Source organism: Phlebotomus papatasi, chromosome 3 (assembly GCF_024763615.1).
Source record: "Phlebotomus papatasi isolate M1 chromosome 3, Ppap_2.1, whole genome shotgun sequence".
NCBI classification, from domain to species: domain Eukaryota; kingdom Metazoa; phylum Arthropoda; class Insecta; order Diptera; family Psychodidae; genus Phlebotomus; species Phlebotomus papatasi.
In genome coordinates, this window is record NC_077224.1 from 85,169,554 (window position 1) to 85,185,943 (window position 16,390).

The window sequence follows — 16,390 nt, forward strand, 5'->3', positions numbered from 1 at the left end:
TAAATGAACTGAGTGAAAAGTGTTGTAGATGAGCGCAAACAATCGGACCAGCATTAACTTGAGGAATAAAATCATCAAGATCACCCAACCTGCGCCAAAGAACAAACCTACAAAGCCAAAACTGACGATCCCAGTATCACAAGACACTGAAACAGCTGGGCCATCCACAAAAGTTCAAGCCTTTAAAAGAAGCACTCTTCTAAGACGAACGCCACCGCCAACTCCACATCCAAGAGAAAATCAACCGATTGCTGAACAAGGGCAATCTGATTTTGAGCAAGAAAATAACCAGATTTCCATTCCGATTACTCCATTGAATTTGCCTCCATTGAACTTGGGAGTTACACCAATATTACATCAAATCGAAGCACTGGACGATTGGCAATCATACAGAATCCAACATCAACAGCATCGTAATCCTCGGGATATCACTTTCAACTTTGACCAGTTGGACGAGCCATCCACACCGACATCTCAGCCATCACCGTCACCGGAGTCCCAGAGCAACACCGTAGAAACACCATCGTCTCAGGAATCATCGTCATCGGCATCCCAGACCACCGTAGAAACACCGACATCAAGACTTCAACGTCCATCAAACCCAGCATCTCTGCCGCCTGCATCAACACAGAGAAATATGGCAACAACACCGCTAATCCCGTTTCAAGAAGTGTACAAGAGCCTGCCAAAATGCACAGGTGAGCTTAGTGTAGCATCCCAATTTTTGTCCCTTTGTGACGGAATTTATGAGGACTACTTTAGTGCAGAAAATGGGCGCAGAGATAAAGAATATATCCGCTTATTAACTGTAAAATTGAGTCCCGAAATTTATTCTAATATTAGAGGCCAATCTTTTACTACTTACACAGAATTTAAAACCGCCCTTACCTCTATTATTAATCCGGAAATCCCTCTAGAAGACGCAATTATTTCCTTACAAAAATTAACGCTAAACCCTAAAGAGACAATAAAAGAATTCGGTGCAAGAGTCGAAGATGCTTTGCAAACGTTAAATGCGGCATATTCGGCTCATCTTGAAGGGGCTCTCCCTTTGTCTCTGAAGAAATCGAACACACATATGGCTATAGAGACATTCGCGAACTCTATACGCCATAATGAAACAAGAATTTTAGTATTATCAAGATCTTTCGATAATCTAAATGCAGCTGTTGTGTTCGCTGAAAACCGCCTGAAAACTCGCACATCCTACTCCGAAGATCACATCACCAAAAATTCTCAAAAATCCACAAATGATTCTTCGGGTAATCCATCCCAACCAAATCCTTCCCAATCGTCGCAACAAAATTTTAATCGCTCACGGACATTCACATCCAATTCACAACAGGGAAATCAATCAATGACCCAAAACACTTCAAACTTTTCTCGTCAAGGAAATTCATTGCAAAATCAAACTGGTAGTAACAATCAACGTAGCAATAACACCTTAAATAACACGACTTTTTCGAACGCCAATCGATCTTTTCAGCGAAATCGCCAAGATAATCGGCGAAATTTCAATCCTAATGAAACCACTATTTTTAATCCCCCAGGGGGAGACTTCAACTCCACGGCTATGTTCAATTCTCAAGAACAAAATGAGCCGTGTGAGGAAGAAAATTTTTCGGAAAACTGGGCGGGGTCGGCAGATCAGATGTAACAGCTGCCGACCAGAATCAAAACCCTGTATCTGCTACCTCCATTACGAGCTATACCGTAATTTCAGAATATGACCCACACATTATTCAATTAGTGGCATCCGTATCTCCGTACATGTTACATTTCCTTGTTGACACCGGATCACCATACTCGTTTATAAAACAGAATTGCCTTCACGGATATACGACAATTCATACTAAGAATAGTATTCGTATCCGAGGTATTTCTGATGAGGGGATGGTACAGACTCTCGGAACTGTTGCCACCCTGATAAGATTTGTTCCCGACAAAACAGACTTTACTGCCAAATTAAACGTTTTTCCAAACAATAAATTTCCATTCGATGGAATATTAGGTCGCGACCTATTATGCGCACTTGATGCTGTAATATTTGTCCAAGATCGGAAAATTTTGCTTAATAATATGAATTTAATGGTGCCATTCGCGATTCCACCACAAAAAATTGAAATGGAAACAGAGCAACTTTGCCCAAGAAGTTGTAAACAAGGAATTGCGAACGTTGCAAATTTAGTGCATGGCAAGAAAAGCGATCAAATACCAAAATATGAATGCAGCGACCTTGCTGAATGTGCCGTTGAAAAGAATGCTGATACGAATAATATTTCTGTCGCGTTGTTTTACAACCGTACCATTGACCTTACACCGAAAGCAGAAACATATTTTGAAATAGAAACCCCAAGTGACGATACTTATTATTGCAAAGCCAATAAACTAATTTCAAATGTAATTATGCCGGAATGCATAATAACTCCTAGCGAGAGGAAAGCCAAAATTTGCCTTATTAATAACAATGACTATCATGTTCAATTAACTAGTTTCTCACTAGAATTTCATGAGATATCTGCCTATGAAGTCCATTCACTGGATCATGTTTATAAGACCAAATGCACTGAAGACGATCGTAGAATTAACGAAATCATGCAAAGATTGAGAATAAATCAATATTTAACTCCTGAATCCTCCCAAAAATTGCAAAGACTTTGTCAAAAATACAAGAATTTGTTCCACCTGCCAGGTGATAAACTGAGCTATTCTCTGACCAATGAATATAGAATTGACACCACTCAAGAAGGTGGGATTGTTAATGTGAAACCTTACCGCATCCCTTTCCACCAAAGAGAAGAAGTAAAGAAACAAATAGAAGAAATGTTGCAGAGCGGTATAATCCGTCCAAGCTTTAGCCCCTATAATTCTCCCCTCCTCGTAGTACCCAAAAAGCCCGATGCTTCAGGGAATAAACGGTGGAGAATTGTGATAGATTTCAGGAAGCTCAATAGCATTACCATTAAAGACCAACACCCTATTGGTAACATAGATGATATCTTTGACCAGTTAGGTAATTCAAAAATTTTTACAACATTGGACCTAGCATCAGGTTACTTTCAGATGAGAATTTGTGAAGAATCAAAACACAAAACTGCATTCAATGCACTTGGAACACACTTCGAGTTTGAAAGACTTCCCCAAGGTCTCTGTTCGGCTCCCGCGGCTTTCTCGCGAATGATAAGAAACGTGCTCAGCGATCTACTGGAAAATGATTGCATGGCGTATCTGGACGATATTATCGTTCATTCTGATAACCTTGAATCACATTTGGAAAAATTGGACAGAGTATTCCAAAGACTAGGCGAATACAATCTTCAACTGCACCCAGATAAATGTGAATTTTTAAAGACCGAAATTGCTTACCTAGGATATAGAATTTCAAGTAATGGTCTCTTGCCAGACCCTTCCAAAATCTCAGCCATAACTGAATACCCAACCCCGTTGAATGTAAAGGAGGTCAAATCCTTCTTAGGCCTTGCGTCCTATTACAGGAGATTCATCCCGAATTTTTCCAAAATCTCAAATTGTTTGTCCAATCTAACTAAGAAGAATGTTCCATTCAAATGGACAAAGGACTGTCAGGACAGTTTTACCTTACTGAAGACAAAACTCATTACCCAACCTATTTTAACATTCCCCAACTTCGACTTGCCTTTCACGCTTACAACTGATGCGAGTGAGTTTGCTATCGGAGCTGTACTCTCGCAAAATGATCAAGTTATCTCATACGGAAGCAGAGTCCTTAATAAAGCAGAGAAAAACTACTCTACCATAGAGAAAGAGGCTCTTGCTGTTTATTATTTTTGCAAATATTACCGGACATATCTTCTCGGGAGAGAATTTACAATAATAACTGATCATAAACCATTACAATGGCTCTATAGCATCAAGGATCCAACAAGTCGAATATTGCGTTGGAGACTTAAGCTGGAGGAATTCAATTTCAAAATAGTCCATAAGCCCGGGATACAAAACTCAAATGCAGACGCCCTCTCGCGTATTCCACAACAAATAGAAAAGAATTCAGAAACTATTCAAACCGTAGTCTGTAGCCTTACAGATAATGAAGTTAACGAATATCATGACTCGGAAATTATTCTTGGTGCTATAACACGAGCACAAGCTCGTAGAAATAAACAAGATACTGTAGAAAATACTTTGGAAGATATATCCGATATATCTATAGATAACCAACAGAAAGGTGAAATCGGTGACAGTTCCGTCTCAGACATGCCTGGAGATAAACCGCATAATGTTGACAACCAAATCTTGCAAGATTACGATACATTCTTAAAATTAAGAGAACGTGATGTAGAACCAATTATTATTGAAGTTGAGGATGAATATTTTTTTGCGAAGAAAAGTGGTTCCAACTTTTTAATTATTCCTGAAGATGTAGGTCCTCAAGATTTACCTCATGTTGAAAAAGCGATAATTAAAGAAGTCAAAGAGAACTTGAAACTCTACGATATCATAACTCACCGAATAAATAGTTCCAATGGCTCTAATAGTACCGATCCCATAATCATGAAAGCTCCAGAGTATCGCAAAATTGACTATCTGTCTCTTTTTAATACATTTTCCCAACTAAAATTATTTGCTATTGAGAAAGGAATAAGGGAATTAAAAATAGATCGAAGTAATGTCACTCCATCACACTTAGAGAGCTCAATAGTTAAACGAATGCTGAACGTAATTTTTCGAGAATCCGATATCACCATAAAGTTTTATCGAAATAAGATAGAACGTCTCCAAGACCCCGAAGATATTATAAAAGTGATTAAACATTACCATGAGAACCCGCTTTCTGGTCATAAAGGTGTGACCTCAACACAGAAAAGAATCAAAGAGAAATTTTCCTTTAAAAATATGCGACGTCTAATCGGAAGATATATTGGTCGTTGCGAAAGTTGCCAGAAGAATAAGATCATGAGGAACACTAAAATGCCCATGATGCTCACGACCACACCGCCGTATCCTTTCTTTAAAGTCGCAATGGATATTGTAGGGCCTCTTGCAGAAACTGAAAAAGGGAATCGTTATATTTTAACGATATATGACGAATTGACCAAGTACTTAGTCGCAGTTCCCATTCCTAATCAGAGTGCTCCTACCGTTGCTGAAGCGTTTGTTGATAAATTTGTCTGTATTTTCGGATCACCTATTCAAATATGCACAGATCAAGGTGGGTGCTTCATAGCAGACCTTTTTAAACAAGTATGCAAAATTTTAAAAATTACGAAAATTCAAGCATCCCCATTCCATCCGCAGACATCAGGTGGTATTGAAAGAGCCCACCGCACTCTGGGAGAATTCCTTAGAATATTCACACAAAATGGTAAACACGATTGGGATGAATGGATCCCAAAAGCCATTGCCTCATACAATTCCTCAGTACACCATTCTCATAATTACACACCCCATGAACTAATATTTGGAGAAAAACTTGACATAACTTCCCTTGCCCAACATTATAATGATCCCATATATACATTAGACGATTACGCGACTGATCTTAGGCGGAAATTAGCAACCACACAACATCTTGCAATGGAAATTTTAAAAACCCGAAAAGAAAAGACCAAAAATTATTATGACAAAAATTTAAATCCTACTACATTTAAAGTGGGAGACAAGGTTCTCTTAATAAATAAATCCTTGCCTAAGATTGGAGAATCATCGAAGCTCATGGAAAAACGGAAAGGACCCTATACTGTCACGAGAATTGATTCCCCTCTCAATACCACAATAAAGATAGGGTCAAAAGAAAAGACCTACCACAATAATCTACTAAAACTTTTCAATGAATAGTAAGAAAAGAGCGAATTTTGAAAATACTTCCAATTTCCAGCTAAAACTGCGATCATTATCATCCTACTGTGGGGATTGTGTATAACCACTACCTCTGCTGCCATCAATATGCCATACGAGATACTACCCTTAAATGAAAGTGAAAATGCCTATATCGAAGACCTAGGAGATGTCTGTCTAACAGGTGCACATTGGACAATAGCTGCTTCCATCGAGCTACCCAATTTCATCGAAAATATAGTAATCTTGAAGAAACACATTGAAAGCGTAAGCACGACCTGTAAACGAATGATAATCAACAGCACATTGGAAGGAACCCGATGTTTAGAAATTGTTTCGCGAATGAAGTCTAATTTTCAAGCATGCCAAAACACTTTCAACGTGGTGGACCATCTCCTGAATCCCAAACCAAAAAGGAGACGCCAAAAAAGGGCATGGTTCAACATCATCGGATATGCCTCAAAATTTCTTTTTGGCACCGCCACTGAGGAAGATGTCCAAGAAATAGACCAAAAGCTGAAGATTATCCAAGGTCAAAATCATCGTTTACAAGACTTAATGCATCTACATACTTCTCTAATAAACGCAACACTTTCACAAATTAACGAGACCCAATATGACCTAGATAATAGTAAGACTAGAATTAACGAAATAATAAATCGAATAAACATTTTGGAAGGAAAAGAAAACCATATGGCATTACTGCGTCATTTGGAGGATATAATAATTCTAGAGATTACTAAAATTCAACATGATCTCGATCAACTGTTAGTTATTACACATTCTGCTACAGTAGGAAAATGTCATCCTCTTCTTTTGCACCCTGATGATCTTGAAGAAGAGATCAAAAATCTTAGCCCCACACTCCCAGATGGAACTGATTTTCCTCCATTAACAACATCCGAAATGTATGATATCGCGAAAGTAATTATTATAGGATCTTTAGATAGAATCACCGCCTTTATCCAAATTCCTCTGTGTAGAAAACCATCTTTCAAAATGTATTTTATCACTGCTTTGCCGAAGATCAATCAAAATTCTTATGTGATGATAAATATACAACACCCATACATTGCAGTAGACAGAAGACAAGATTTCTATGCCTTATTGAGCACACATGAGTTTAATGAATGTAGGCGAGTTAGAGAGATTCCCATTTGCCCTGTGAAAGTTTTGCGAACATCTTCAGTATCTTCCTGCGAATTTTCAATTATTCGTAATAACGCAGAAAGTTGTACGCTAGTTCCCAGTAAAGCTAATCTAAATATCTGGTTACATTTGAAAAATGACGCATTTCTCTTCATACTAACTCACGAAAGAAAAGTTCAAATAAGCTGTTTGAATACCCCTAAAATCATAAATTTGGCCCTCCCTACACACGGTATAATACAACTTAGTAAAAATTGTCGTATAAACGATAATGGCATTCATGTCTTGTCCGAAATCATGTTAAATTCACTGACTCAAACCAAAACAGTCACAAGGTTCGGAGAAGTAAGGTCTTTGAACATGACATTAGAAACGGTACCTGCATTAACACCCCTAACAATTGATTCAAACACGCATACAAAACATATAAATGACTTACTACAAGAGACCCAAAATTTACAAAACCTCCAGAGTTCCCAAAATTCCGAAATTATTGAGAATATAGTACCTCATATTCCAGGCTATATATCACTAATAGTCGTAGCAACTCTCGGGTTATACATCTATATTAGAATAAAGAACTTCAGAAATAGACAGGCGGAACGAAAATCGGGAAATAAAGGGCGACCTGTCATTCAATACATTACCCAACAACCTCAGTATCCAGCACCCCTACCTCCTATATCTCGAAAACAAATTATTACACCTACAATAACAAATCCCATCCCCACTGTGACCTACCCAGACTCTGAAACAGAGGAAGAGCCTACATTTTCAAATGCCAGACAATCAATAATAATTGCCTAAATATATTTACATTCGGATACATGCCTATCTCTGCGCCATATTTTAAGAGGGGAGGGAAGCATAATGCTAATAATAATTATAAGGATAAATACAAATTCAAAAAATTTATACAAAACAAAACAAAAGACACTAAAGTAATACTAAAATAAATTAGACAACGATAAAACCAATAAAACTTTATCAATTTTAAGTTATAGTAATTTTATAGATTGAAATAATATATTACATTATTTTATATTATTATTGTATTATCATTGTATTGTTATTAGTCTTAATTTAACCAAATAACGTATATTGTAATCCGCCACTTTCTCCTCAAACAATAAAGCCTAGGTATCCTGCCATTCACTTAAGGGAGGAGGAGTGTTGCGGAACGCGGATATACCCTAATTTAAATGTAGAATTAAAATATTTGTATTTACTGCAACGTCCCGATTCAGTCAGCGATATTTATCAATAATGTTAAGTCATAAATAGCACCGCAAGTGACTGAATCGGGGAGTTCGGCTAATATTGTGCCCAAATAAAGTCTAGTGTCTGTGAAGCATTGTGTTTTTTGAGCTTAAGAAGCTACAACCTGAGATATGAAGTTTCCAAAAGTGAAACACACAATTTACCAGAGCTTTCAACACCTATCGTGTCTTCTTTAATTATTCTTGGTTATTCTTTTGTTTAGACATTTAGTCAAGTTTTGGTCTACTTTTTGCCACTTCAGTTTCTTGAAATGAGTTAGGAGCGAATTCTTTTCTTTCTTTGTTGCAAAGCAAACGGCATGGTACTTGAATATAGAGGAGATATGAGGGGCTAAAGTTCACGAAAGTCAAACCGCCGTATCTTCGGTTATATTTGATCGATTTTGACGAATGGAAGCGCAAATTAAAGGTCTCGCAAAATTTACAAAATTGTTGCTCAGTTGCTCAGTTTCGAAATTACTTGACGGTTGGTCTTCTTCTCCATATTCATTTCCCACAATAACACATAACCTCAATTATTTCGAACACGTGCTTAACCGATCTTGATGATTACTTCGGCATAATTGCCCGTCAAATCATTATTCTACCTGCCGATTTTACTCTGAGGTTTTTTGAATTTTAACGGTATATTCCAGTGTATTCAGAGAAAATCTGTAGATTTTCTGCTGAATTTCTGCTAGAAAATCTACAGATTTTCGGTAGAATTTCTGCCGAGAAAATCGGCATAGTGTCCATTACTTCACAAAAATATTGTTGATTTATGTAGAAACTGTAGGAGTTATAAAGAAAATAGTATGTTCTGCTTAACAAGCATTACCGAGTACACATTTTAGATACGTAAAAAAACTGCGAGCAAAAATACTAATTTTTTAAAAATCGCCCATGGAATGATACAAAAACACGAAATTTAGGTCGATACTCTGCTTAAAGTTTTCACTTCACTTTTCTCTACTTGTAACACGGCGTCGCAGAATTCTTTATTTTATATAAACACCGTGATATCACAAAAAATAACTCTATTGAATTTTGCAAACTTCAGTGAAAAATTTTTCCATCTCTTCTGACACATCTTGTCTCGAAAGTCTGGAATGTAGAAAAAATCTACAGAAAATCGGCAGAATATCTACAGAAATTCGTCAGAGATTCGTCAGAAAATCTGCCGAAATATTCTGACGAATTTTGTCCCAAGCCCAAATAAAATTCGTAAGAATATCTACAGATATTATCTGCAGATATTCTGTAGAGGTGTAGATTTTCTCTACAGAAATCTTAAAGATATCTGCAGATATTATTTGTCGGGTGTAGAAAGCATTTATGTCTACACTCAGAGAATTTTCCAAGTATCCAGATTCAATCTTCATGGAATGTTTCAGTCCCATGATTTTTACCTCAGAAATATCCTAAAATTTCTTGAATCCATAGGAGAAATGGGATTGAATTTTAGAAACAATGTAATTGATTTTATCCCAGAATGTGATAGATTTTTAGAAATCCGAAATTTTATGAACAAATTGGATTGTTTTCTTCGCATTTTGAGATGGAATTTTAGAAACCAGTGCGATTGATTTTATCCGATAATGTGATTGATTTTTAGACATCCACATTTTAGGAACAAGTTGTATTATTTTTATCCTACAATGGGATTATTTTTATCGCATTATGGGACTGTATTTATTCCATTTTTATCATAATCTCATAATCACAATCCCATAATGCGATAAAAACAATCCCAAAATGCGATAAAAACTGTCCCATAATGCAATAAAAACAATCCCATTATGCGATAAAATCAATCGCACAATTTTATAAAATCAATAACTTTTTGGGATAGATTCAATAACATTGTATGATATAAATAATTTCATAATGCGATAAAAACAATCCCAAACTGGGATAAAAAACAACCCCATAATGCGATAAAAACAATCCCCATAATGCGATAGAATCAATCTCAAAATTACGGTTGCATATTGCACCGTACTGTTGCATATTGCTGTGGACCCGGGAGTTCTTCCGGAGTTGATGCGTTTTCGATGAAGACTTCAAAGTGCACTTCTTCCACGTCTTGTTCCAAATATATTATGTTTCTTTCGTTCAGGACAAGATTGTCGGCATCATCGCTATCTTCTGGACATAATATGTGGATAATTTCGGGTTCATTGATCATGAAATTTTTTTTCTATTTTTGAAGTCATCTACAAGAGTAAAAAGTTATGAATTTACAACATAATACGCAGAAGTATCTTATAAATTATCAAAATATTACCTTTTTCAGTCAGTATTGCACTGGGAAATCTCAGCTTATTGATATATCACGCAATATTACACGAATAATTAACTATTTTGCGCACACATAAACAAAAACCTGAAACAGTCTAGCCTCAAGTCTTCGAAAATCCACTAGTGACAGATTCGGTGTTTTTTTACCTTTAGGACGATTGGGTCATATATGACCCATGAAAATTATGAAGCCTTCCTGAAAATACCAATAAACTATAATTTTTACTTTGTTGAGAAATATTATGTATAGTTATTATAGTTTCCAGTCCCAAGAGGTTTTTGCTTAAAAAAATTAAAAATATTAAAATTCAAGCACCAATGTGAAAATTTGAAAATTCGTCATTTTTGAGCTCAAATATTTTTTATATACCAAATAGCTGGAGATTTGCAGAAAATATCCTAGATTCCTACATCTTTCTACTTTGTGATTAGGTACAAACATTAGAAAGAAATAACTTCAGGTAGTCAGGAAAAATTATTTTCTCTATGGGTCACGGGTGACCCAATCGTCCTTAAAGGGTTAACTGTGGTACAAAATGAAACATAAGCGCCCCACGTAGAAAATTTGTTACTTTTCGACAGAAAATAAATTTACACAGCGCAAAATAGAAAAAAGAAAATCCGTCATCCGGATAACGGAGAGAGCTGTGTACAAAGATGGTGTATTAACGGACTTATGAAAAATGCTGCGCTAGCGATCCCAGTATCGGTCTCTGGAACTTATTCTGTAAACGTCTTTTTCGCACAAAACAAAAAATAAATAAAAGAAGATGGTTAAAATTCACTGTGTTGTTCCTCTTTAAGATTATCATAGCGCCCTGAAATCTTCCCAATTTGCAGAAGATTTATTGGGGACATAATTTGCAGGAAGATACACACAAGATATTCAACAATTTCTGCACACACTTCTTATGACAAGCAAAACACACAGAAAAAAAAACTATCCCACTTTCATGACGACAAATCCTGCTTTTTAACATGTTCCTCCCACTTACAGCTATTTTATGTTTTCTTCCTTCTTGAATATTCTCTTTTATGGAACTTCCGGTGGTGGCTCTTTTTTTAGCATTGATTTTGAGCTTGTGGATTTTTGTGCTCGACTACAAGTCAGCTAGTTGTGCTAAAATTAATCTCTTTGCAACTAATTCCTTCCCATTATCCATTTAATGTGCCTCAAGAGCATCTAAAAATTGGTCATGATCTCAAATATTAACACCAAATTGCACTACTAAGTCGTAGCATAGAGTGCAGGCAATGAACAATTTACTAACGTTCTAGGGTGAATTTTGGAGGCTTCTTTGGAAGTTAATACTTTGTAAACTAGCTGACTTTGAGAGTGTACAAAAATTTACTGGTATGGTACAAGTAATGGGCTTCCTTTGGGCTCATATTTCAGCATGATGCTTCATTTAGGGTTGTGTTTTATTAAACTTTTGTTGATGACTTTGTATAAGACAGATTCCTTTGAAAGTGAAGAATTCTTCATTTACTTTTTGTTAATTAATTGTTAAGGTACATAGTGCACACATGAAGATTGACAGAAGAGAATTTTAATGAAATATCACGACAGAGTGCATTTCTGTATCTTTGAAATTTAATGAGAATATTCTGAAATTAATAATAATTTCAAACGTGATACTTGCTCAGATTGGCTCAGATTGCAATCAAAGCAAAGAGATGATTTATGAAAGTGAGGTTACATTGGTCTTAACCCAAGATCCTGGCTCATATTTCGAATTTTACATCCTTAACTCTTTCGTCTCTTTTGGGACTGTAGTACCCAAAGAAGCATATGCATCTTCTATCAAAAACAATGTTTTTTTAATTATTCAGAACTGATAAAAATCCGATTCTTGTGGATGATTACAAACTATAAGGATGTCCAAATGTAAGATTTTTTTGTAGGACTTCAATTAATTCCTGAGCTTAGATATTTTTGATTAAAAATTGTGAAATTGACTTGCAGCATATGCTGCGGTCCGGAAAGAGTTAAAGGACTTTTTCTATTTGAAATGTAGCGTGTTTTAAATTGAGACTTATTCATCTTCTTATTCTTACTAATATTTATTACATCTTAGGTAAAAAAGAAAAATGTTTGTCTTCATGATTTCTTTTATTGAGTGTTATAGATTACATTTATTTGATTTATCCCGCTCCCACCGCCACAACAGACTCCATCCTGGCCCTGAAGCGCTCACGGGCGCGATGAAGTGCATCCTTATCCGTATAAATACTTTTACAAGTTTTATGTACCTTTAAAAGGCTTATAATGATGATTTTATCTTCAAACTCTTGTAGAACCTCTTCTTTAACACGATGCAAATTTCCTTTTAGGAGTATCAGTGACGGAACCAAGAGTACTACAAGCAGATTATAAGAATTTTGGTTGTATAATGCTATATTTCTTCTTGACTTAAATGAATTCTTGGGTTGCCAAAATTCGAGATTTTGGCATTTTGGGATTTCAACGCATTCGGGATTTTGGCTTTCGAAATTTGTCTTTCGGAATTATGGCTTTCGGGATTTTGGCGAAAATGAGATTTTGACTTTCGGAATTTCGACCTATTCAGGATTTTGACATTCGGGATTTTGCCGAAAATGAGATTTCGACGCATTCTGGATTTCGACCCATTCAGAATTTTGGTTTTCGGAATTTTAGCTTACGGGATTTTGGCCCAATTGAAATTTAGGATTTTGGAATTTAGATCCATTCAGGATTTTGGTTTTCGAAATTTTGGCTTTCAGATTTTCGACCTATTCGGGATTTTCGTTTTCGGGATTTCGATCGGGATTTAGGCTTTTTGGGATTTTGGCTTTCGAGATTTTGGCTTTCGAGATTTTGGCCCCATTAAGGTTTTAGCTTTTGAAATTTCGATCCATTCAGGTATTTGGCTTTCGGAAATTTGGCTCTCGGGATTTCGACCTATTCGGGATTTTGAACTTTCGGGATTTTGAACTTTCGGGATTTTGAACTTTCGGGATTTTGAACTTTCGGGATTTCAACGCATTCGGGATTTCGACAAATTCGGTATTTTTTCTTTCTGGATTTTAATTTTCGAAATTTTGGATTTCGGGATTTTGACTTTCGGAATTTTGGCTTTCGGAATTTCGACCTATTCAAGATTTCCGTTTTCGGGATTTTGGCTTGTCGGAATTCCGATGTATTCGGGATTTTGGCTTTCGGGATTTTGGTTTTCGAAATTTTGGCTCTCGGAGTTTTGGCTTCCAAGATTTTGGCTCTCGGGATTTTGGCTTTTCGGGATTTCAACACATTCGGGGTTTCGACAAATTCGGGATTTTAGTTTTCGAAATTTTGGATTTCGGAATTTTGGTTTTTCAGGATTTGCAACGAATTCGGGATTTTGGCTTTCGGGATTTCGGCCCATTCGGGATTTTAAGTTTCGGGATTTTGGTTTTTTGGGATTTGCGACGAATTCGGGATTTTGGCTTTCGGGATTTCGGCCCATTCGGAATCTTAAGTTTCGGGATTTTGGTTTTTGGGGATTTGCGACGAATTCGGGATTTTAGCTTTCGGGATTTTATCTTTCAGGATTTTGGTTTTTCGAGATTTCGACCCGTTCTGGATTTTGGCTTTCGGGATTTTGCCTTTTCGGGATTTCAACGTATTCGGCATTTAGGCTCTTTGGGATTTTAATTACAAAGTGAAAATAGATCTGTATTTTTTTATTGTTAAAATCGATAGATAAACTATATAAGAATATAACATAAATAGTTCAGAAGCTTATTAGAAGTATTTCCGAAGATACAGAGTTGAAAGCAAATGAGCACTGAGCAGATTTGCCTGCGCTCGAGCGCACATCCAAAACTTTGAGGCGTGTTTTTCTGCACTTTGAATGAAATGATTAAAAGCTTTTACTCTTCGGCATTTTCTTTTCTAGTTTCTCCGAAAAATGTATCTTTTTTAAAAAACCTAGAGAGAGAGTTCCGTTTTTTTATATTCTCTTTCTCAGGCAAAAATTACGAGCTCTAGATTTCCCGCAAATAAGGGAGTACTGCGACGAGGCGCCCTATTGGACTACGCATTAGTCCGTTATTTTGTAATATTTTTTCTCAAAAAAAAAATTACTTAAGTACTCTAAATATGTAGTATAATCATATATCAAAAATTTCAATAATCTCGGTGGTTTCCTTTCCTTTTTGGCCTTCTGATTGACACTCCCTCCTTAATTTTACTTATGTATAAATATTTTTGAGGTTATTTTAAATCCCGAATGAAAACATAACCTATAAATTATCATAACCAAATATTAATTTGTAAATTCATAACCAAATTTTTAATATTTTGTCATTTAACTCTTTCCGGACCGCATCATATGCTGCAAGCCAATTTCACCATTTTTTAATCAAAAATATCTAAGCTCAGGAATTAATTGAGGTCCTACAAAAATTATCTTACATTTGGACATCCTTATAATTTGTAATCATCCACAAGAATCTGATTTTTTCAGTTCTGAATAATTAAAAAACATTGTTTTTCACTGAATATTCATATTCTGCTTTTGGGTACTCAGAGTCCCAAAAGAGACGAAAGAGTTAAGTACTTTGAATATGTATAAACATATATCAAAAATTTCTGTAATCGGTCGTTTCCTTTCCGTTTTGGCATTCTGATTGACACTCCCCCTTAATTTTACTTAGCTAGAATTATTTTTGAGGTTATGTTAAATCTCGAATGAAAATATAACCTATAAATTACCATAACCAAATATTTATAAATTTGTAAATTCATAACCAAATTTTAATATTTTGTCATTTAAAGCGTAAGTCAAGCTTCTAATCTAAGCTTTCAAAGGAAGATGTATTTCTAACCTAACTTTGTATATAACCTCAAAGTAAGGTTATATTTCTGAAGTTCAATGAATAACCTTAAAAAACACAACCCTAATTTAAAGCAATAAAATTTATTTAATTAATCTCTTTTACTTATGATTTATTTTTTTTACTTTCTTATTAATTGCATGTTTTTCCCTACAATTCTGGCTATTTTTGTGTTTCCTCCGCAGACTGCTCGTGACCGGACGGCGGCCCAGCCGTATGTTTGAGCATTTACCTTCGCCAAATATCCGTAGTAGTTCATCTTCTGACCATAAGACAAAGCTGTAACCACTAAAAAAAATATCAAAATAATCATCCAAATGCATGCGACCGCTTTGTAGCATCCTTCAGCAAATCAGAACCCCCAAAAAAAAATAATCACAAATTCTGTCTGAGAGTGCAAGAAAAATTTGAGTGTTACCCTGAGAATATGACGCAGAAACACTTAAAATTTCAAGCAAATGAAAAAACTATGTTGCATGATGGTAAAAGCGAAAGCTACTTTCCCCTATAAAGCCCTCTCCAACCAAAAAAATCTGATCTATCTCTTTTGCATGAAGATCTTTCTAATCAAAATGTCTCTTGATGAAATGTTGTAAGTTGGTTTTCTTTTATTTTTGTTTTTTTTTTAGGTTTTAAGACTTTATTATTTTTTTTGTTCTTTTATAGTGCACCAAAAAAATATTTATTAGCTATTTTAATTTAATTAATTTCCTTTTCTGGTGGTTAGAAATTATGTAAGATTGAGACTAATAAAGAAATTGCATGAAACTTTTGTGAGAGCTTTTGGCATGAAGCATATGCACAATGTAGCTTATGCATGATGTATTAACTAACAAACATCTAAAGCAAATAAATTTTTTTTTGCGAAAAAAATGAATGTTTTATAGTTTTACAAAGAGAAATAAAAGAAATTTAGAATTTTTGTTTTTTGGAAGAAATTCCAATCAGCAATCAATGTGTGCAACAAAATCAAAAAGAAAATGTTAGAAAAATGCAGAAAAATAATTGTCACACCAATATTAATTAGG

General features: G+C 35.4%; 2 protein-coding genes across 8 annotated transcripts in view; both read left to right on the plus strand.

Moving 5' to 3' along the window:
* The window catches only part of LOC129806141 (Na(+)/H(+) exchanger beta-like), a 185,523-nt gene that overhangs the window by 139,765 nt on the left and 29,368 nt on the right, over positions 1 to 16,390 (plus strand). The window lies entirely within an intron of this gene.
* Positions 1 to 16,390, plus strand: part of LOC129806137 (sodium/hydrogen exchanger 3) — a 92,498-nt gene that overhangs the window by 66,272 nt on the left and 9,836 nt on the right. For 3 of the 7 annotated variants that reach the window (XM_055854512.1, XM_055854513.1, XM_055854514.1), the window contains one exon: positions 15,548 to 16,130. The exons of the other annotated variants lie outside the window; for them this stretch is intronic. In XM_055854512.1, the coding sequence (XP_055710487.1) occupies positions 15,548 to 15,647 (100 nt within the window). In that variant the 3' untranslated portion in view covers positions 15,648 to 16,130. Of the gene's footprint in view, positions 1 to 15,547; positions 16,131 to 16,390 lie in introns of those variants that run through there. 7 annotated transcript variants of the gene reach the window in all.